This window comes from Geotrypetes seraphini, chromosome 8, assembly GCF_902459505.1.
Source record: "Geotrypetes seraphini chromosome 8, aGeoSer1.1, whole genome shotgun sequence".
Taxonomy (NCBI): Eukaryota; Metazoa; Chordata; class Amphibia; order Gymnophiona; family Dermophiidae; genus Geotrypetes; species Geotrypetes seraphini.
Window position 1 is genome coordinate 126971173 of NC_047091.1, and position 24473 is coordinate 126995645.

General features: G+C 42.5%; 1 protein-coding gene across 1 annotated transcript in view; it reads right to left on the reverse strand.

Moving 5' to 3' along the window:
• CIT (citron rho-interacting serine/threonine kinase) overlaps positions 1-24473 on the reverse strand; it is a 702016-nt gene that overhangs the window by 112547 nt on the left and 564996 nt on the right. Inside the window, 1 exon segment of the mRNA XM_033956569.1 lies at positions 11619-11727. Coding sequence (XP_033812460.1) covers positions 11619-11727 — 109 coding nt within the window.

Below are 24473 nucleotides of genomic sequence, written 5' to 3' on the forward strand. Positions count from 1 at the left end.
ATAGAAAAAAAGATAGATAGATAGATAAAGGCGGGAAGATTGTGTTAATGAATAGAGTGGACTATATGATGGAAGCTTTTAAACAACTACACAGTGATGATTATATAGTTTTAACCGTTGATCCAACGAAAGATTTGCAGTTAAAAATCAACAAACTGACTAAAACTGCTTTAGATCATGGCTATTTGACTAAAAGAGAGTTTCGGTTTTTGAATGTGGGGTACCCCAAAATCCCGATTTTCTATCTGCTTCCTAAAATTCATAAGTCTCTAACTACTCCACCAGGGAGACCTATCGTCTCCAATAGAGGATCGCTTTTGGAAGCTGCATCTATCTATATTGATAAGTTTCTTCAAACTTTTGTAAAAAAGACTGTTTCCTATATACAGGATACTACTGAATTCTTGAGGAGAATTGAGCCCATTCAATTAGATCGACAATCTATACTGGTCACGATAGATGTGTGCTCTCTTTATACTATCATTCCACAAGAGGAGGCGCTTGAGATTATTAAAGAAACCCTGGATTCAAGAATAAATCCTAAAGTGCCGACAACGTTTCTTTGTCAATTAGCTAAAATGGTACTTCAACACAGTTTTTTCATGTTTGAAGATTGTTTATTCCATCAAAAATCAGGGATAGCAATGGGTATTACCATGGCTCCGGCTGTGGCAAACCTGTTCATGAATGACTTTGAACAAAAATGGATATATCCCTCACATTTTTTTAACAAAGTAACACTATGGACTCGCTATATTGATGACATCTTTTTGATCTGGAACGGAGACTCTGATGAACTCAGTGAGTTTTTGAAATATATGGACACTTGTCACCCTAAAGTTAGATTTACTCATACTTCCAGCTCAGCTGAAATTTCATTCCTGGATGTTTTGATTAAAATTGTGGATGGGAAATTTCAGACACAGGTCTATACGAAACCGACAGATAGCAATTCAGTATTACATTTTTCAAGTGCTCATCCTAGTTCCCTTAGAAAGAGTCTTCCTTTTTCACAATTTTTGAGAATTAGAAGAATCTGTACCTCTGAGGTTGATTTTAAAAGACAAGCAATTAACCTGAAACAAAAATTTTTGCAACGGGGTTACCCGGAAAAAACCATCACGAGAGCATATAAAAGAGCCCTTTATAATCATAGGGAGCTTTTATTAACCCCCAGAAATAAGAACAAAGGTAATATAGATGAGAAGGTTATGACTTGTGTACTAACGTACTCGAATCAGAGCTACAAAATTGCTCAATCTTTGAGAAAACATTGGGAGATACTAAGTATAGCAGGAACATTTAAGGACTATTCCCTCAGGATAGCATATCGCCGTAGTAGAAATCTGAAGGAAATACTATGCCCCTCTCATCCTAAAGATGCCTCCATTAATTCAGACACTGCGATGTTGGGACACCAAATATGTGGCAAATGTCAGATGTGTGCTCTGATGGAATGTACTAAAACATTCAGGAACCCTAAAGATAATAGGGAATATACCTTGAATCATACGTCGAATTGTAAAACCCGGGGAGTGGTGTATGCTTTAAGATGTCCCTGTAATCTACTATATATAGGGCAGACGTCAAGGCCACTGACTGTCAGACTGACAGAACACAAGAGTAATATTAAGAATCTGAATATGGGGGCGCCACTAGCAAGACATTGCATTACGAAAAAACATGAGTTCATGACACTAAGAGCTGTCATTATAGAGGTAGTTAAACCTGATAATAGAGGAGGCAATTTCAGGCGTATGCTAGCCCAGCATGAACAGCGATGGATTAGCCGATTAAATACATTGTATCTTGATGGCTTGAACAAACAAATTGAATGGCAACATTTTTATTAGAAGCTACCTTTAACAAACTATTTGAATGGTAACATTTTTACCAAACACTGGCTGGATTCCAGTTCCAGGTTTTGGTTTGTTGCCTTAGATAATGCAGCATAGTTTACGATCTTCTGCCCCAATGAAATCCGATATTCTGACTGACGTCAGTACACTGCCAAGTCTTTTAAAATGAGGCTGTCGCCATTTTGTTTAGACTATGAGACCGCTTTCAAATACATAGTGAGCAGTAAGTAAGCGAATTTATTGTGTATAAACTGTATAAAGTATATTGCTGTTTATTAAAATCAAAACAAAAATTTTTTTTTCTATTTTTTCAGCGGCTTGTTTTCCATAATATTCGGCCCTGATGCAGTGGGTTGGAATCTTTGCCCACGAAACGTTGGCCACATTGGCTTTTCTGTAATACAAGCGCTGACTCAAGATAAGTAGGCTTTCTAAAATAAGAAATGTTGCTCAACTATTAATAAGAATTTCTAAATAAGAAATGTTGCTTAACTATCAATATATAATAAGAATTAACCTTTGGAGTTAAATGAATGAATGCAGTTTCATGAAGTTTACAAGAATGTAATGAAAGGAATGGAAACGAACTAATTACAGCATTTTTATATACTAAAAAAACGACCTTAAATAATAATCACTAATTTATATTACTTTTAGTCTTTTGATAAATAAAGTAAAATAATAGGAGTGAAGGAGTGAAGCCAATGATTGGAGAATAAGGAGCAACAAACAACTACGCTGAATACCTCAGTCATTGAATTTGACTACGCGTAGGCTCCATTACTGAGGCTTACTCCTGTTAGTAAAATAGAACTTTCATACACATTCTAGCTTAAGTGGGAATTATTGTTTGATATTATTGTATGAAGTTTTTCCACTTGGGAATTTCTTTTTTAGTGCATATAGAGATAAGCCATGAGGAGATCCTCAAACAGATAGACAGACTAAAAAGCGACAAATCTCTGGGCCCGGATGGAATCCACCCAAGGGTTCTAAAAGAGCTAAGGAACGAAATAGCGGAAACTCTCCGACAAATTTGCAACTTGTCCTTGAAAACTGGGGAGATCCCGGAGGACTGGAAAATAGCAAATATCACACCTATCTTTAAAAAGGGATCGAGGGGTGACCCGGGGAACTACAGGCCAGTAAGCCTGACATCAGTCCCAGGCAAGATGATGGAGGCACTAATAATGGACACCATCTGCAAACACATAGAAAAAAATGGACAACTAAAAGTGAGCCAGCATGGCTTTTGCAAGGGAAGATCGTGCCAAACAAACCTACTACACTTCTTTGAAGGGATAAACAGCCAGATGGACAAAGGAGAACCCATAGACATCATCTATCTCGACTTCCAAAAGGCCTTTGACACGGTGCCCCATGAGCGGCTTTTTAGGAAGCTGTGGAGCCACGGGGTGGAAGGGGACGTACACAGATGGATTAAACACTGGTTGGCAGATAGAAAGCAATGGGTCGGAGTGAAGGGCCACTACTCGGACTGGCGGAAGGTCACGAGCGGTGTTCCCCAGGGGTCGGTGCTCGGACCGCTGCTGTTCAATGTATTCATAAACGACCTAGAAGCAGGGACGAAGTGTGAAGTTATAAAATTTGCGGATGACACCAAACTCTGCAGCAGGGTTAGAACCACAGAAGAATGTGAAGACCTACAAAGGGACCTAAACAAACTGGAGGAGTGGGCAAGCAAATGGCAAATGCGCTTTAATATAGAGAAATGCAAGGTTATGCATTTAGGGAAAAAAAACCCGATGTTCAGCTACAAAATGGGGGGGGGGGGGGGTCAGTGCTAGGGGATAGTAATCTTGAAAAAGACTTGGGTGTACTGGTAGATACTACAATGAAACCAACGGCACAATGTGCAGCGGCCTCCAAGAAAGCAAACAGAATGTTGGGTATTATTAAGAAGGGCATTACGACCAGGAAGAAGGAAGTCATCATGCCGCTGTATCGTGCGATGGTTCGTCCGCATCTGGAGTACTGTGTCCAGTATTGATCACCGTACCTCAAGAAGGACATGGCGATACTTGAAAGGGTCCAGAGAAGAGCGACGAAAATGATAACAGGTATGGAAAACCTTTCATACACAGACAGGTTGGGAAGGCTGGGGCTCTTCTCCCTTGAAAAGAGGAGACTCAGAGGAGACATGATAGAGACTTTCAAGATCATGAAGGGCATAGAGAGGGTGGAAAGGGACAGATTTTTCAGATTATTGGGAACCACAAGCACCAGGGGGCACTCAGAGAAGCTGAAAGGGGACAATTTTAGAACCAATGCTAGGAAGTTCTTCTTTACACAGAGGGTGGTGGACACCTGGAATGCGCTTCCGGAGGTTGTGATAGGACAGAGTACACTACGGGGGTTCAAGGAAGGATTGGATAAATTCCTGAACGATAGGGGGATTGAAGGATACAGATAGAGGTAGAGATAGGTTTTAGACAGAGTATGGATAGAAGGATAAAAGGGATTAGAGAAGGATCACATTACAGGTCATGGGCCTGAAGGGCCGCCGCGGGTGCGGACTGCTGGGCACGATGGACCTTGTGTCTGACCCAGCGGAGGCAACTTCTTATGTTCTTATGTTCTATACAAGAGGTTGCAGATAATAGTTGAAGTATAGTGAAAGAATGGAGATGTATGTAGGTATGGATGGATGGATAGATGCTAGTTTTTCACTCTCTGCAAATGGGATGGGTGGGTGGTTGGGAAGAGAGAGAGTTTATTTAAAGGATTTTGTCTCTTAATATCCTAAGCTTTGTGTTAATAATTGTTATGAGCAGTTTGTTAAATTTGTTTCTCCTGCTTTATAGTATGCTATTATACAAAATTTCAATAAAAAATTTGGAACTAAAAAAAAAAAAGCCAGGTTAAAAGGGCTTCTCTTCTTTGGCATGAGGAAGGGAGGAGATGATCAAATAGCAGGGCCAAGGACAGTCACCTGAATACCTACCTATTGCCATCCCAAGGATGGTCTTATGATATATACTGCAATTGACTATCATATCATAGAGAATGTGCTTTCACTGATTTAAATCTAGGATCATCCTAGTAAGTTAGTTGCTCTTTCTAGTTAGTTTATCCCCAAATAATGTAATCTGAAGGCTTGCTAAAAAATGTATAGTTATTTCCCCCTATTTTCTGACACATATGACTTTTACTTGTTGTAGCCAGTTGACAAACCATCTTGATATTTTGAATTGAAAATACTTCTGCGTTTGCAGCATATCCTTTGTTTTCCCCTGAAGTAATTAGCCCATTCCAGTCCACAGACAAGTCTGCTTCCCCCATTCCAGTCCACAGACAAGTCTGCTTTTAGTAATGATCTAACACCACTTAGAGCCACTGTAAACTACGGCAGGAGTAGGAAAGAAGAAAGAGAGGATAGTTGGACTTCATGAGGAAAGACCGGAGGTTAGAATGGAGGCTCCTTGAAGTCAAGGATAAGACCCCAAGGTTTATCCTCATATCAGGAGTTAAAATAAGTATTAGAAGAGACCAGAGTAAACTTAGGCCCAAATTCTGTAACCGGCACCTAATGTTAGGCATTTATTTCGGAGGCACCCATCTAGATAGGCACCTATCTAAATCGAGTAACAAGCTCAATTAAGTTTTTTAATCAGTAATAATTGAAACTTAAGCGCCTATCAAGAAAGAGCGATTCTGCAACAAGGTGCCTCTAAAAATTTAGGCGGCTTTCAAAAAAAACAGGCGCTATGCATGTTAGGCATTGGCTTGGCTTGTTACAGAATTGTGCTTAAGCGCTCAGCTAGGCGCTTACCTTTTAGTTGTGCCTAGAGCTGGCCTATTTCTTGGGCGCCTCCAAAATAGCTTCCGCTTAGCGAGATTCATTAAATAGCACCTAATTTGACTTGAATCGCACTGAACAGTGCCTAATTAGGCGCCTAACATTTGGGCGCTTCTTATAGAATTTTGAGGAAGGGGAAGGAAAAGACCTGTACAGGTGCGTACAGGTGAAGAGACAAGACCTCCATGAAACTGGAGGTGAAGACAGCCCCCTGAAATCCCCAGATTAATAGAAATATGGCAATATATTGTACAGGCCTAAAAACACCCCTGAACAAACTGTCAGCTCTCACATAATCTCTGTTTCTGCTAAAATAAGCAGTTTCATTGAAACTCATCCTTCACACAGAAACTAGCAAAACATCTGCTGAGTATCATAAAACAGACAAGTGTATTTGTGAGAATGGAAATTACCAGCATTAGAACAGAAGGGGATTACCATATATCTTAATTAAGAATATGAAATTGACTACTGTGCAAATATATCCTGGAATGGGCGAGCCCTGCTTGGAAAATTGATGATTCTTGATATTAAAATGGCATATGTCAGGAATTAGACAGACCTTTTGGTTAACAGGACATCACGCGCAATATGACTCAGAAAAGTAAAAATGTTGTCCAATCAATGAACTAATAAGAGAAATGACAAATTGTGAATAACCAATAGAAACTAGGATTGTAATATGTACCAACGTGTTCTCAGGCTGTCAAAAATGTATAAAAGGACAGTCTTTTGATGACTTAATCAGGACAAATACCCAGGTATGCTCAAGACGGCTTGACGTATATTGATCTGTTGGCTCTATATGCTGAAAGACTTGTTCCTGTAAGCTGTTATTGATTATTAATAAAATATATATTACTTAGACCAGCATATTGAGTTGTCGTGAGGTCATTTGGTGAAGGCCTATTAACAGGGTGGTCTTCAATTTAAGAACATAAGAACATAAGAACATAAGAAATGCCTGCACCGGATCAGACCCGGGGTCCATCTAGTCCGGCGTTCCGCACACGCGGAGGCCCAGCCAGGCACACCCTGGCGAATACAATGTCACTCGTATCCCTCAATGTCTTCTGCAAGAAGATGTGCGTCCAATTTTCCCTTAAATCCTAGAACGGTGGTTTCCTCCACCAGCTCTTTCGGGAGAGAGTTCCAGGCGTTCACCACTCGCTGTGTGAAGCAGAACTTTCTGACGTTTGTCTTGGCCGTGTCCCCTCTCAGCTTCAGGCCATGACCTCTGGTCCGAGACTGGGTTACATTTGCCAATGTGAATAACGCTGTTTCTTGCTCACCATCCTTTCCCCCTGTTGGTGAGTGAGCTTGCTCCATTATGTCAATTCCTTTTAGCAATTTAAAAGTCTCTATCAGATCCCCTCTCAGTCTTCTCTTCTCAAGGGTGAATAGTCCCAGTTTTCTGAGGCGATCTTTGTAGCTCAAGTTCTCCATACCTTTTACTAGCTTCGTCGCTCTCCTCTTCACCCTCTCCAGTAGTGTTATATCCTTCTTCAGGTATGGAGACCAGTGTTGGACACAGTATTCCAGGTGTGGTCTGACCATTGCTCTATAAAGCGGCATTATGACCTCCCTTGATCTACTCGTGATTCCTTTCTTTATCATGCCTAACATCCTGTTAGCTTTCTTTGCCGCCGCTGCACATTGAGCCGATGGCTTCAGGGTTCTATCTATCAGTACTCCCAGGTCTTTTTCTTGATCGCTCTTCCTCAATGTTATACCTAACAGTTTGTACCCATGCTCCTTGTTTTTACTGCCCAGGTGCATCACTTTGCATTTTTCTACATTAAAACTCATCTGCCAATTTTCTGCCCATCTCTCAAGTTGCTTCAAATCTCTCTGGAGTTCTTCGCTGTCTTTTTGTGACCTGATTGCTCGGCATAGTTTTGTGTCATCTGCAAACTTGATGATAGCACTGGTCGTTTCTTCTTCCAGGTCATTTACGAAGATATTGAATAAGATAGGCCCAAGAACTGAGCCCTGAGGCACACCGCTAGTTACTTTCTTCCAGTCTGAGTACTTCCCATTTATGCCCACTCTTTGTCTTCTGTTTTCTAGCCATTTTCCTATCCATCTCAGTATATCCCCTTCTATTCCATGACTTTGTAGTTTCTTGAGAAGTCTCGCATGAGGTACTTTGTCGAACGCTTTCTGGAAGTCCAAGTATATTATGTCAACCGGTTCTCCGCTATCGACTTGTTTGTTCACTCCCTCGAAAAACTGAAGTAAGTTTGTCAAGCATGACTTCCCTTTCCTGAAGCCATGCTGACTACCTCTCAGCAGGTCATGGTTATCCAGGTGCTGTACAATGCTGTCTTTAATCAAAGCCTCAACCATTTTCCCAGGGACCGATGTGAGACTCACTGGTCTATAGTTTCCCGGTTCTCCCCTTGATCCTTTTTTGAAGATTGGTATTACGTTCGCTATCTTCCAGTCTTCTGGTATCTGTCCGGTTATAACTGACAAGTTAGCGAGGGTTTGCAGTAGTTCTCCGATTTCCATCTTTAGTTCTTTTAATACTCTCGGGTGAATTCCGTCTGGGCCAGGGGATTTGTCACTTTTTAGTTTGTCAATCTGATAGTATACCTGGTCCAGATCCACCTTCACTGTGGTGAGGCTCTCCTCTATTTCCCCCTTGAATACTTTCACTGTTTTGGGTATCGATGTGGTGTCTTCCTTGGTAAAGACAGAAGCTAAGAAGGAATTTAATCTGTCTGCAATCTGTTTGTCCTCTTTGATGTATCCTTTTCTTCCTTGGTCGTCAAGAGGGCCCACTGTCTCCTTTGCAGGTTTTTTCCCTTTAACATATCTAAAAAATGGTTTGAAGTTTTTGGCCTCTTGGGCTATCTTTTCCTCATAGGCCCTTTTAGCTTCTCTCACAGCCTTGTGGCACTTCTTCTGGTCGTCTTTATGACTGTTCCAAGCCTCAGTTGTTTTCTCACGCTTCCATTTTTTGAACGAGTCTTTCTTTTCCCTAACTGCATCCTTCACCTCTTTAGTTTCTAATTCAGGTTTAGTAACAAGCATATTGGTGAAAAATGAAGTCATTGCTCTGCTATTTATATGTTTTGAATAAGAACATAAACATGCCATGTTATACCAAGTGTCCATGAGGCCCAGTATCTTTCTATGACGGTAGCCACAATTACTAGAAAATACCCAGCATATTAAAAAGCATGAATCAATTTCCTGCAGTCCTTTCTGAAATTTGGCTAAAAATGTTTCAGGGATTTCTCCTATAGGAATTTGTCTGAACCAAATGACTTAACTAGAAAATAACACATGGACACAGTCCGCCCCTATCCTGCCCCTTCCCCCCAGATACCTATGAGCTCTGTCCCTATCACCATCCCCGCAAGCTCTGACCCCTTCTATACAAGCCTTGAACATTTATGTAGTACAATATTAGAGAAATAGAAAGAGATGCATTTATTCCTGGACTGCGAATAACATAAAGATGGTACATGCCAGGAATGGTGTTAGGGATGTGCAACTAGGGCAATTGCTCTTGGACTCTGACCAGAGAGAGCCCCAAGCCTGCTGGAAGCTGAAGAAAGTGCAGCCCAGTAGTGGGCTTTGGGTTTCTCTCCCAAATTTCTACCCTGGGCCCCAGCCATGTCTAACCTCAGCTCTGGCAGGATATACATTTCAAATCTAACATACTCTAATAAAATAGAAAATAAAATTATTTTATACCTTTTGTCTGGTCAATTTATTTTTCAAACCATGTTGGTCTCAAACTGCCTTCTGCTTTCTTCTATCTTCTCTTAACCCACTCACCAGTGTCTCCTGTCCATTTGACAGACATCTCTTCTCTCCATGTCTACCATCCATCTTCCATCTCTGTGTCTCTATCACTTTTCATGTTCAGCATCTCCCTTCTCTGTGCCCCTATACTTCCCTGTCCAGTATGTCCCCTGTGTTCATATCCACTAACACCTCTCTATCCTCTCTCCCCATGTTGAACACCACTCCTCTATGTCCCTATACCCCCATCTCCCTTCTATGTTCCTATTCTCCTCCATGTCTAACATGTCCCTTCTTATGTCCAGTATTGCCCCTCTGTGTCCATATTCATATCATCCCCATGTAACCATTTTCCCTTCTTGTCCTTATCCCTATCTCCCCCTACACATCATTTCCCCTCTGTTTCTGTTATCTCCCTGTGTGCAGCTTTTTCCCTCTATTCATAAGAACATAAGAACTGCCATCACCGGATCAGACCCATGGTCCATCGAGTCCGGCGATCCGCACACGCGGAGGCCCAGTCAGGTATACACCTGATGTAGTTTTACCACCCATATCCCTCTATGCCTCTCATAAGGAGATGTGCATCTAATTTGCCTTTGAATCCTAGCATATTCCTTACCAATGTGTCTCTTTCCTCTCCAACTCCTCCCAGCATCGTTCCCTCCCCTCTAGCATTTAGCTCATCTGCCTGCCCTCCTTTCCTTTCTCCTTCCCACTGTGGGACCAGTATTTGACTCACTCTTCCTTTATCTCCTTGGTCTAACATCTCTTTCCCTTCCCTTTCCCCTCCTACTCCTCCCCCTCCCATTAATCAAGTAGCACCTTTCTTCCTATCCTCCAGCCTTCCCTCCCTCTTTCTCCCCCCCTATGGGTTCAGCTAGCACTCATCTTCCTTCATGTCCTCTTCCTCGTGGGTTTGACATCTCTTTTTAACCTGCTTGAAACTTACATGCTCCTGCAGCAGCAGTGATTCACCCAGGCTGGCTTCATGCCCTTCCTTCTGGTGAATCCTAACCGCTCTACTGAAACTTCCTGCTTTAACCTGCTAAACCGATTAATCCACGATAACGGTGACTGTGCCATTTTCTAGCCTTGACCACATCCTCTGGGAACAAACTCCACAGCTTATTTGTTGAGTGAAGAAAAAGCATCTTCTAAATTGTTTTAAATTTTGCTGTTAATCTCATGTAGTGTTCCTTTGTTCTAGTAGTCTGAAGGCCTAAATAACCATTCCCTATTTACCTATCCATCTCACTCATGATTTTATAAACTTCTATCACATCCCAACTCATTATATCTTTTCTAAGATGAGCTCTAATTTTTCTTCATGAGAGAGGTGTTCCATCTGCTTTATTATTTTGTTGTCCTTCTGTATACCTCTTCTAGCTCTTTTGTATCTTTAATGGAATAGACAATCAGACCTGAACACAATACTCAAGGTGCAGTCACACCATGGAATGATTGGGGCATGACAACATTTTATTTTTCTTTTCAAACATCCCAAATATTTTTTTGGACCTGGCAGTTCTAACCAAACTGGGATTTGGTACTATGAGTCTTCCTTTGCATAGGGATATTAGATCCCTCCCCTTCCACATCATTTTATTGATAATCCTGGGCCAGAGGTCATGTACCTTGGCTTTCTTTGGAACCTCACAACCATGAGCTTCTCATCAGCAATCAAAGTGTCCCTCAGCCTTCCACCCCTGACTGGGGACTCTCAACCTAGTCAGGTTTTCAGAACATCTACAATGAATACACATGAGATACATTTTCAAGCATTACCTCCACTGTATGCAAATATCTCATATATATTGACATGGTGGATATATTTTCAAGCATTACCTCCACTGTATGCAAATATATCTCATATATATTGACATGGTGGATATCCTGAAACTTGACTGGTTGGGGGTGCATGAGGATAAGTTGAGAACCACTGTTCTAGATCCTTGAATGATACCTTCATAGCATCCCTAGCCATCTAGAGAGTTAAATCAGGAATGCTTTATCATCTGAGCCACTGGGCCAACCCCTAATATTTTGTAAACCTTGTGATGCTTAATGTTTGTATTTATTTTTTCCTTAATACATGACCCAAGCATAAAGCATTACTTGTACCTAGGCCCGTTAGAAAACAGGTTTGAAATATCATGTTTTTGAAGTGTATTACTTACCTTCCAGAGTATACTGTTTCATCTCAATTTCATAGAACTTGTTGGTTCCAATAATGATGCTGTAACCAGTGAAATAAATGCAGCTACATGGTTCTGAAGTCTCAATCTCCTGGAAATTAAAGGGGAAAAACCCTAATAATTGAGGTGTAAACACACAAGGGAAAACAAACAAAAAGTCTATATACAAGGAACTGAAAGAGTCAGCATCAGAAGCAGTGATACAAACCCTCCCTGAGAAAACAAGGGATGAAATATACACATTTCCTTAGTTGTGCAGTGAGTAAGGCATACCCCCATAAGAGGATAAAGGAGAATACATTTTCCTTTCCAGGAACATGATGGAGGAAAACTCATATACAATGGATACATGGGAAATACACAAACACATGAGAGTTAAATCAAAGGACACACAAAGCATACACAAGAGTACGGGGGGGAGGAGGAAAAGAGTGCAAGCAACCCCTGGGATCTAAAGCATGTGGGAAGTGGGTAGTCAATTGGCTTAAAATTTGGTTGACTAACAGATGGCAGACGACAGTGGTAAATGCAATTCATTTGGGTAAAAGAAAAGTGCCTCAGAGGTTGGTCCTAGGGCTGATTCTGCTTAATAACTTTATGAACAATATGGCTGATGGGTTACAAGGCAAATTTGTGTATTTGCTGATGATGTAAAAATCTACAACCTAGGAGAGCGTAGGCAATCACTAGCTCTCAGTGATTTACAAAAACCAGATAGCTGGTTTAATACTTGGCAGTTAACCTTTAATGCAAAAAAAAATAAAAAAAAGTAGAGATGCAGAAAGCTAAGAGAGATGTATGCAATAGGAAGGTAGAGGCTGTAGTGCATGGACCAGGAGAGAGACCTAGGGGAGATAAAGTCTGGGGGAACTCAAGGTAGCAAAACAACATGAAAAAGCAATGGTCAAAGCCAGAAGAATGCTAGCCTGCATAGAGATGGGCATAACCAGCAGAAAGGACTTCATCATGATGCCTTTGTACAGGACACTTGTTAGACCTCACATGGAGTAGTGTGTCCAGTTTTGGAGGCTGTATCTTACTAAGGACAAAAGAAGATCATCAAACAATATGGAGATTGAATTAAGATTTATTCAAGGTTATCACAGATCCAGGATACTTGTTGGAGTAAGCTGTTCTTTTGCACCAGCTGGATTTTAATGTTGGTGGAAAGTTCTCCTTATCCTAGCTAGTTATATGCCCCTGAGGCAGCCTTGTTTGGTGAAATGCATCGGGCAATTTTGCTGGGAGCACCATGAATAAATTTGAATTTAATCTCTACACTGTCTACTGATCTTCTTTTGTTCCACATTGGATCTTTGGTGGACCTTTTGCCTTGTTGTTTTCTTACTAAGGATATAAAGAAGCTAGACCTTTAAATACTTTAAAGGTATTACTAAACAAACATCTTTATCCAAATGAGGTGATGCTTTAGAATTAGAGAACATGATATGGGGCTACAAGGAGGTATAATCAAAAGCACCATCAGGAAATATTTCTTCATGGAAAGAATGGTGGATGCCTGTAGTACTGTCCCAAAAGAGGTGAGGGAAGAAAGCACAGTTACTTATCGTAACAGGTGTTATCCAGGGACAGCAGGCAGCTATTCTCACATGTGGGTGACATCATCCGACAGAGCCCCGATGTGGACGCCTCACAAGCAGACTTGCTTGAAGAAACTAGAAGTTTCGAGTCACCCGCATCGCGCATGCACCAGTGCCTTCCCGCCCAGCACAGGGCGCGTCTCCTCAGTTCAGATAGCTAGCAGAGAAGCCAACCAGGGGAGGTGGGTGGGTTGTGAGAATAGCTGCCTGCTGTCCCTGGATAACACCTGTTACGGTATGTAACTGTGCTTTATCCCAGGACAAGCAGGCAGGCTATTCTCACATGTGAGTGACCTCCAAGCTAACCAGAAAGGGATGGTGGGAGTGTTGGCAACTTAGGAGAATAAATTTTGTAATACTGTTTGGCCAAACTGTCCATCCCGTCTGGAGAAAGTATCCAGGCAATAGTGAGAAGTGAAGGTATGAACCGAGGACCAAGTAGCAGCCTTACAAATTTCCTCAATAGGTGTAGATCTGAGGAAAGCTACTGAAGCTGCCATTGCCCGGACTTTATGGGCTGTGACTTTACTGTGAAGGGGTAATCTAGCCTGGGCATAGCAGAATGAGATACAAGCCGCAATCCAGTTGGAGATGGTACGCTTAGAAATAGGATGTCCCAATTTATTTGGATCGAAGGAGACAAAAAGTTGAGGAACAGTTCTGCGTGGTTTGGTGCACTCTAAATAGAAGGCCAAAGCACGTTTACAGTTCAGAGTATGCAGAGCTGATTCTCCAGGGTGAGAATGAGGCTTTGGAAAAAAACACTGGAAGCACGATGGATTGGTTGAGATGAAATTCTGAGACCACTTTAGGAAGGAATTTCGGGGAGTACGAAGAACTACCTTATCATGATGGAACACAGTGAAAGGTGGGTCAGTAACTAAGGCTTGTAGCTCACTGACTCGTTGAACAGAAGTGAGGGCAATGAGAAACACCACTTTCCAAGTGAGATACTTCAGATGAGCCTTATCAATTGGTTCAAATGGAGGCTTCATGAGTTGAGAAAGGACAACATTGAGGTCCCAAACCACAGGAGGCGGTTTGAGAGGAGGTTTGATATTGAAAAGTCCTTTCATGAACCTGGAAACCACTGGATGAGCTGAAAGGGGTTTCCCTTCAATAGGTTGATGAAAAGCCGCAATTGCACTAAGGTGGACTCATATAGATGTAGACTTGAGACCAGAATTAGATAAGTACAAAAGATAGTCCAAAACAGAAGATAAGAAGGAATGTTGAGGCTTCTTATGATGAGAAAAACACAATGTAGAAAATCTATTCCATTTTGGGTGATAGCATTGTCTAGTTGTAAGCTTTCTAGAAGCTTCTAAAACGTCTCTTACAGATTGAGAAAACTGTATGTTCAGAGGTACCAAGCTGTCAGGTGTAGAGACTGTAGGTTGGGATGAAGCAGAGATCTCTGACTCTGTGTAAACAGAGAAGGAAAAACTGGTAGAAGGAATGGCTCCCTGCTGCTGAGTTGAAGTAGAAGGGAGTACCAGGGATGCCTCGGCCATCGAGGAGCGATTAGAATCATGGTGGCATGATCGTTCTTCAACTTGACCAGAGTCTTGAGAATGAGAGGAAAAGGAGGGAATGCATAGAGGAAAAGACTCATCCATTCCAGAAGAAAAGCATCTGCCTCGAGGCGGTGAGGAGAGTATATCCTGTAGCAGAACTGATGCAGTTTGTAGTTGTGGGGAGCTGCAAAGAGGTCTATCTGAGCCGTTCCCCATTGTGAAAAAATTTGATGAAGAGGCAAGGAATGGAGAGACCATTCGTGAGGTTGGAGGAGATGACTCAAGTTGTCCGCCAAGCAATTCTGAACCCCTTGAATGTAGACAGCTTTGAGGAAGGTGTTGTGACGGATTGCCCAGTCCCAAACTTCCAGAGCTTCCTGACAAAGGGAGGCAGATCCTGTCCCTCCCTGCTTGTTGACATAATACATGGCGACTTGGTTGTCCATGTGAAAGAGGACTACTGTGTCGTGAAGGAGATGTTGAAAAGCATGGAGAGCTTTGAGGATCGTTCTGAGTTCCAACTGATTGATATGACACTGACGATCCGTACTGGTCCATAGGCCTTGAGTACGGAGACCATCGATATGAGCGCCCCAAGAGTAGGTCGAAGAGTCTGTTGTGAGGACCTTCTGATGAGGGGGTGTTTGAAAAAGTAAACCTCTGGAAAGATTGGAAGAGAGCATCCACCAACGGAGAGACTTCTTGAAAGAAGGAGTGACTGAAATGTGTTGGGAAGGAGGATCGCAAACTTGCGTCCATTGAGATGCCAGGGTCCACTGAAGAATTCTGAGGTGAAGTCTGGCAAAAGGAGTCACATGTACTGTGGAGGCCATGTGACTCAGAAGTACCATCATGTGTCTCGCTGAGATGGAAGAGCGGGAAGACACTGTGTGACAAAGTTGAAGAAGAGCCTCCAGACGTTGTTGAGGAAGGAATGCTCTGAGTTGGACAGTGTCCAGAACAGTTCCAATGAATTGCAGATTCTGTGAGGGTTGAAGGTGAGATTTGGGAAAGTTGATTTCGAATCCCAAACTTTGTAGGAACCAGATAGTCCATTGGGTCGCTACAATAACCCCTTGAGATGTGGAATCCCTGATGAGCCAGTCGTTTAGGTAGGGAAATACCTGGAGACCATGATTCCGTAGAGCTGCTGCTACCACCACAAGGCACTTGGTGAACACTCTGGGAGACGAGGCCAGGCCGAAGGGTAGAACTCTGTATTGGTAATGCAGATTCCCCATCCGAAATCTGAGGTATTGACAGGAGGCTGGATGGATGGGAATATGACTATAGGCCTCCTTGAGATCCAGAGAGCATAACCAGTCGTTCTGCTCGAGAAGGGGATAAAGAGATGCCAGGGACAACATTCAAAACTTTTCTTTGACTAGGAATTTGTTGAGAACCCTGAGATCCAGAATGGGTCGCAGATCACCCGTCTTCTTCGGGACAAGGAAGTAACGGGAGTAAAACCCCTTGTTCTGCTGTTCCAAGGGAACTGGCTTGATGGCATGGAGAAGAAGCAGAGCTTGAGCTTCCTGAAGAAGGGCGGTCAGGGATGAATTGGAAGGATACTCTCTTGGAGGGAGCTCTGGTGGAACCTGAGTCAAGTGAAGAGAGTATCCTTCCCTGATGATTGTTAGCACCCAGAGTTCGGATGTAATTAGTATCCATCAATTGTAAAAATGATGGAGACAACCTCCTATAGGGTGAAAAGGAGACAGAACGATGGAGGTTATGCTCTGTTGTAAACAGTCAAAAAGGCTGAAAAGCCTTAGGTGCAGCAGAAGGTTGGGATTGCTGTTGCTTCTGAGGATGCTGCTTTTTCAGAGGAGGGCGAGTATAAGGAGCCAGCTTTGGAGGAAAATGCCTTTGATAGATGACAGGAGGGCGTGTAGGCTTGGCTGGAGCCGGTTTTGGCTTGGGTCTAACAATGGAAGCAAACGATTTTGCATGGTCAGATAATTTCTTGGTGGCTGCCTCGATGGATTCATCAGAGGTCGTTGCCTTGACAAGGAAGGTTAGCTAAGCAGTCCTGAAGGTTAGAGTCCATGTCAATGGTTCGAAGCCAGGCAAGACGACGCTTAGCCACTGAGCAAACAGCCGCTCGGGCAGATAACTCAAAAGCATCATAAGATTATTGAAGGAGATAGAGACGCAATTGAGAGAAAGAAGCAATCAGTTCCTGAAACTCAAAATGCATTTGGTTGTCCATATAGGACAAAAACCTCGGCAGAAGGGAAAGAAGAAATTCAAAATAAGAAATGAAATAAAAATTATAGTTGAGGACTTTAGAGGACATCATAGCATTCTGGTAGATGTGACGTCCAAATTTGTCCATAGTTTTCCCCTCTCTCCCAGGAGGAACTGTGGCACAGACCTTGGAAGGATGGGATCTCTTCAAGGAGGATTCAACGAGCAGGGATTGATGAGAAAGCTGCGAATTGTCAAATCCTTTGTGATGCACAGTTTTATACCTCGAGTCCAATTTTCCTGGAACTGCTGGTATGGAAAAAGGGGTCTCCATGCATTGAGCAAAAGTTTGATTCAAAAGCTTATGAAGTGGAAGCTTGAGACTCTCAGCCAGAGGCTGAGGGAGACGCATGACTTCTAGATATTCCTTAGAATATTTGGAGCCAGTATCCAATTTTACATCCAAGTCCAGAGCCATCTGTCACAGGAAAGATGAAAAAGATAGCTGATCTGGCAAGGCTTGGTCTCGAGAAGGACTCGAGGACATCGAGGCAGCTTGCGTCGAAGAAGAAGCTTCGGCATGGAAAAAAGCATCGAAGGAACCTGGTGACTTGGACGAGGCAACTGAGACAGGAACATCCTCGAGATCCAACATCGGAGACCTCGACCGAGGAGTCGGTGATCTGGTCGAGGTCGGAGTAGAACGAGGCTTTGAGGAAGAAGGAATGTCCTGCGAAGAACGCCTCGATGAAGGCCTCGAACGATGAGAGCTGTGTCGAGAACCAGATCTCGAGGATCGAGGAGATTTCGCCTCGGAGACAGAAGCAGCCGATGCCAGCATGTGGATAGGGCTAGAGGCTGTAGATCGAAGCTCCAGAGGCTTGGAGGAGGAACCTCGATGCACTCGCAAAGACTCTGCTCCTTGCTGAGAGTGTGAGGATTCTCTTCGATACACTCGCAAAAAATCTGCTCCTTGCTGTTCGTGCTTGGATGGCAGACCAGACACTCGCAGAGACTCTGCTCCCTGCAAAGAGCATGAAAGCCTGACTGAGACATGGAAAGCGGCTCGACCTCGCGGGAGTCTGCTGAATGCCCAGGCAGGATAAAAGGAAGCAGTTTAGGACCTATAATAGTAAGGTACTGAAGAAACTGCTTCTCTAATATGGTCTGGAAAGAAGCCGCAAGGTGGGATCCGCGTCTGAAACCGGTCCACCTGCCTTGGCTGGAGGTTCCTTCGAGGAAGTGTGAGTGTGCTTCGATTTAGCAGTCTTGGACACTTTAATCACCACCGGTGGAACTGACTGCTGAGCTATCTGACCTGAGGAAACAGGGGAAGATACAGCAGGTGACGTCGAAGCAAGAGCCGCTGCAAATGATGAAGGTTTGTTGAAGCTCGAGGTGGAAGCACGAGGTGCAAAAGGAGCCTCGATGGAAGTCAAGGTCGAAGATGCCTTCGAAGTTGAGGGATCAGTTGGAGACTCCATGTCGAAGAGCTTATCCACCAATATGCAACGACGCTTGAAAGCACAAGGCTGAAGTGTTTGGCAAGGCAGGCACAACATTGGATGATGTTTCGGCCCAAGGCACTTGCGGCAGCGTCTGTGAGGGTCCATGTGGGAGATCACACGCCGACACTTGCTACACTTCTTAAAGCCTGTAGCAGGCCGGGACATAGGCCGAAAAATAGCTGCCGCAAAGTTGAAGCTCGCGGGCTGCGGTTGAGCGGCCCGTCCCGGAGAACGGACGGAAGACAAAAATCTTTTTTTTTTTAAACTAAACTAATGAAAATAAAATAAAACAGCGATTCGTGAAGAAAAAAAACACCAACCGCGGTTGTAGAGAAGGCAAAAGTGAACGAAGTTGAATGCAGAGAGTCAAAGACGGACTTCTCGGCTCCGTGGAAAACTAAGAACTAAGGAGACGCTCCCTGTGCTGGGCAGGAAGGCACTAGCGCATGCGCAGTGCAGGCGACTTGAAACTTCTAGTTTCTTCAAGCAAGTCTGTTTGTGAGGCATCGGGGTTCCGTCGGATGACGTCACCCACATGTGAGAATAGCCTGCCTGCTTGTCCTGGGATAAAAATGGTTCTGGAATTCAAAAGGTAGTGGAATAGAGAAAGATTTTTTCCCTGGTAATTTTATTTCTTTGATTTTTATCAGACTAGTTCAGAACAAAAGAGTTATTTTCCTCTACTAGCAGATGTAGACTAAGAACCTCTGTCCTATATAAGGAATCAAGCAGCTCTAAACACTGTGTATTTTCTGTAACAAAGTATATGTAAATTAAATCTCCCTCTCCCCAAAGTTGGTCCCAAGGCATAAGGAGAGAACAGACTGTCTACCTAACCCCAGGCTCTTAGAACTTAGAGAAGAAAGCAATCAGAGCACCATTCTCTTGCAATTTTGTGGGACTCTGGTCTGGTAGAAAATGAGGAAATAAAATTAGCAGACAATAAATTTTTGCTTTCTAATCATTTACCAGACCACTTTGGAACAAATGGATTTGGCCTAACCATCCTCCCCACTCCCACCCATCTCCAGTTCATTTATTTACTTATAGTCTTAATTAATAGTCAATTATTCTAATTAGGACAACAAGAGATCTCTTTATTAAATATTCTTATTCTATTTCATTACCTGCTAAGAATCAAATACTAAATAAAGCATACAATATAATCCTAAGGCTCTCTATGCTAGAGAATGACACAGGAACTCAATTTCCCTGTCCTGTCCCCACGAGTTTTGTCCCCGTCTCATTCCTGCAAACTTTGCCTTAACCACACAAGCCTTGAACACTTATGATTTTAAAGTGTTTGAGACTTGTGAAGAAGAGGACAGAACTTACAGGAATGGGGCAGGGACAGGAAAAGAACTTGCTGGGACAGGACGGGAAAATGAGTTCCCATGGGGATGGGGAAAAAATTGTCAACATATAATTTTCTATACTAGTCTAATATATTCCTAGTAGGTTAATGAGGGATGCTTTCCAGTCTTTTGCACAGAGTGTCACGTATAATTATCTCCCACTTGGTATGAAGTTATATGTGTGTGCTCGCTGCAAAGAATTCCTAGCTCTCAAAAAAATGAGTTTGTTCCCTCGAGGTTAGAGTAGCAGACTCGGAGGAACTGAGGAGTCAGAGAAATACATAGAGGAGACCTACAGGGATGCTGTAGAGAGGTCCTACCTCAAGTCTGGCAGCCCCTTCACTGTTTTAGATGAGGGAGGTCTCCTAAAAGGAGACCATCACCTTGGTGAAGTAGGAAATAATCCTGTAGCCAGAACCTACCCATCAGGGAATGCAATATTCTCTCACACTGAAAATTTTTCTCCAGGGGCTTTTGCCCAGGAGGGGTTAGGAGAACTGTTGTAGTTGGTGTTTCGATCATTAGGCATGTAGATAACTGGGTGGCTGGTGGGCATGAGGATTGTCTGGTCACTTGCCTGTCTGGTACAAAGGTGGCGGACCTCACGTGTTACTTGGATAGGATTTTAAGTAGTACTGGGGAGGAGCCGGCTATCTTGGTACATATAGATACCAATGACATAGGAAAATGTGGGAGGGAGGTTCTGGAAACCAAATGTAGGCTCTTAGGTAGAAAGCAGAAATTCAGATCCTCCAGGGTAGCATTTTCAGAAATGCTCCCAGAGAGGCAGGCAGAGCTCCAAAGTCTCAATTGTTGAAACGATGGTACAGGGATGAGGGATTTAGATTTGTTAGGAACTGGGCAACCTTCTGGGGAAGGGGGAGCTTATTCTGAAAGGATGGAATCCACCTTAACCGGGATGGAACTAGGTTGGTTCAGTGTCATCTTCTCAGCAGCCTGTAGATACAAGGAAAAACACAATTTGAAGTGTCTGTATACAAATGCTAGAAACCTAAAAAATAAAATAGCAAGTATATAGCACTGAATGAGGAGGTAGATATAATAGGCATTTCAGAGACCTAGTGGAAGGAGAACAATCAATGGGACATTGTGTTACCTGGGTACAAATAACATCACAAGGATAGGGTAGATCAAATTTGAGGTTGGTTGCGTAATATATTAAAGAGGGAATTGAATCAATTTTGCATGACATAGATAGCAGTGTGGAATCCATATGGATATAAATTCCATATGTGGAGGGTAAGAATATATAGTTAGGGTTACACTACCCTACCCGGGACACAATGAGCAGATAGATGAAGAAGTGTTTTCAGAGATTAGGAAAGCTGCCAAATTGGGCAACAGTATAATAATGGGTGATTTCAATTACCAATTTAATAATGAAGAGGGAGCACAAAAACTCACCAATAATTTCTACAAATGCTCCATACACACTTCAGAACCCCTCTCAAAAGCCAACAGCTTAAGGAACCAAACCCCCAAAGACACTGCAATAACGGATATGCTTTTGGAGCATGAACTTTGATAAACCTTTGACGCAACCAGTGGCAAAAAGGGGATTCCCTGTCGGGTGTTCAGGGACACAGCAGCAGGATTGTGAAACCTGTGAACTCTGCTTGGAATCAGAGCCATGAGGAGATTACTGCAGTTAAGTGTCCCGGTTTTCATTCATTTGCCTTGCCTTTACTATGAAGTCTAATTGAATGTACTTTGGCACAATTTCAACTGTGCATGGATTGTGCATAATTACTACTGAACTAATTCTCTCTAGGGTCCTTTTACTAAGGTGCGCTAGCCAATTTAGCACGCGCTTAATTCTAATTCGCCCATTATATTCTATGGACATGTTAGCGTTTAGCATGTGCTAAATTGGCTAGCGCGCCTTAGTAAAAGAGGGGTTCTATGAAATCCAGTTTATGGTGCTGGTTTAAGATTTGAATATAAAGATTAATGGACAAAGTGGAATTTTTTTTACCTATGAAGCACAACTGAGGTTTTACTCCACTTTGTTTTCCTTTTTATGTTGTGTAGCTTTGGAGGTTTGATTCCTTGATCTGTGGGCTTTTGAGAGGAGTTCTGAGGTGTGTAGAAATTACTGGTGATTTCAATTACTCCAATACTGACTGGATAAATGTTACAACAGGGAGTGGCAGGGAGGTAAAAGTCCTAGATGTCATAAACGACTGCTTCTTGGAGTAGCCAGTGGAATGTAAGACACAGTACAGGAGGTAACTGTGCTGGGTCCGCTGGGAGGCAGTGATCACAATTTAATAAATTTGAGCTGATATTTGTAGTGTCATCGCTAAAGAAAGCTACTGTAACAGTATTTAATTTTTGAAAGGGTGACTACGATAAAATGAGGAAAATGGTTAAAAAGAAGCTAAAAGGATCATTGGCAAATGGGACTGTAAACTAGGTGTGGATGTTATTTAAAAATACCATCATGGAAACCCAGACCAGATGAATTCCACATATTAACAAAGGTGAAAAAGAAGAGAAAATGAGAGACAGCATGGTTAAAAGGTGAAGTGAAAGAGGCTATTGGAGTAAAAAAATATCCTTTAAAGAATGGAAAAAATAAGAAGAGACATAAGCACTGGAAAATTAGATGCAAAGCATTGATAGAGAAAGATAAAAAGGAATATGAAGAGAAATTTGCCAAAGAGGCAAAAACTCATAATAACAATTTTTTAGGAACATCAGAATCAGAAAACCTATGAGGGAATCCATGGGATTGCTGGATGATCTAGGAGCAAAAGGAGTGCTCAGAGAGGATAAGGCCATAGCAGAGAGACTGAATGAATTCCTTGCTTTGGTCCTTAAGTAAGATGTAAGAGCCATTAATGGTTTTCAAGGGTGACGATGCGGTGGAACTGAAAGAAATCTCGGTGAATCTGGCAGCCAAATCGACATCCCAGGGAACTAAAAGAACTCAAACATGAAATTGCTGACCTGTTGTTAGTGATCTGTAATCTGTCGCTAAAATCATTTGTAGTACCTGAAGATTGGAAGGTGGCCAATGTTATGCCAATTTTTAAAGAGAGTTCCAGGAGAATTCCGGGAAATTACAGTGCCAGACAAAATGGTGGAAACAATTATAAAAAATATAGACAAACATAATTTAATGGTACAGAGATTTTGCCTCACCAATTTGCTTGACTTCCCTGAAGGTGTGAATAAACATGTAGATAAAAGTGAGCTGGTTGTGTAGTACATCTAGTTTTTCAGAAAGCTTTTGACAAAGTTCCTCATGAGAAGACGGGCTACCAGGCTAGATGGACCAATGTCTGACCCAGTAAGGCTATTCTTATGTCCTTATACTTGCTCTGAGCAATCCTGTTCCAAAGAGAGCATCTTTTCTGGAAAGAACATTCAGTGTGAAGGTGCTTGAAATGCAGCATTGATTGTGTTACCACCTTGCACATCTTTTATGGCAAGACCGTGTGAGCTTTAGCCCATGACACTGTCACTTCTGTAATGGAATGGGACTTCAAACTCCTAGGAGGCTCACTCTACTTTAAAATGTATGCTAAAGAGACCACCTCCTTACGTCAGAGTGCTATCATGGTCTTCATAGCAGCCTCACTATTCCTAGGGCCAACACAAACAACCTATCTGACTTGCGAAACTCATTTGATACCTCCAAATATCCTATCTGGGCCTGATAGGTGCAAATAATTTGCATGCAAACTCCCGACTCAAAGCGATTGAGTTGGGGCAGAGCCCTGACAGTAGTGACAGGAGAAGCAACCTCCTGTCACTGCTGTCAGGGCTTCTGCCATTTTCTTTTCTTTTTAATGGCACTGATATTTTGCATGCATTACACATGCAAAACATCAGTCCGATTAAAAAAAAAAAGTGCCCCCCCTCGCGCCGATGCCTGCCACCATTGCAGCTTCCAAATTATGGCAGGAGGGATGCCGACTCCCTCCTGCCACCAGAAGCCCTCTTTTTTAAATTTTGATGGTAGTTTTATATGGGATTGTAAGAGCAGAAGAGGATAGTAAACGAATTGTCCTCAGCAGTCGCTTCATTTCGGATCAGCAAACGCAATTGGTGTTTCTTCTTCTGCTTCTTCTGCTTCTTACTTTTGCATGCCATTTCCCCTCATTTGCATGGGTGGATTGGATCGGGTAGGAGATTTGATTGGCAGCAGTTTAGTGAATCGGGTCGGGGAACGATTGTTGGGTTTAGTGAATCTAGCCCATAGACATTCACTAATATGACCTATTTACCTTCTAGAATTGAATCTACTATCAACACTTCCCCTTCATACGAGTATTATTTAAGTGCATTGACAGTGGCTGGAACAGAGATCCCATCCTTCTTAGTCCCAAAAAAATTAGAAGCAAAAAATCTGTGGTTACACTCCATGATCCGTACCAAAATGTTCAGTCTTCCTAACCAAATAAGTCTCCTGAATCCAATAAGTCAAATTTTTGACATTTTAGTTTCCAGTATAACGGGTTTCTTATCTGTGAGGAATTAAGCTACGACCTTTTCTGTCTTGTTTAGCAAGCTGTCCCAGCTAAATCTACCAGAAAGCTAAACCTCAGGCACACTGACACACACAGAGGAAATCCTTATATTTTTTCTGATATATATTTTATTGCACAAATATAATATATTTACTCACATTTAGAAG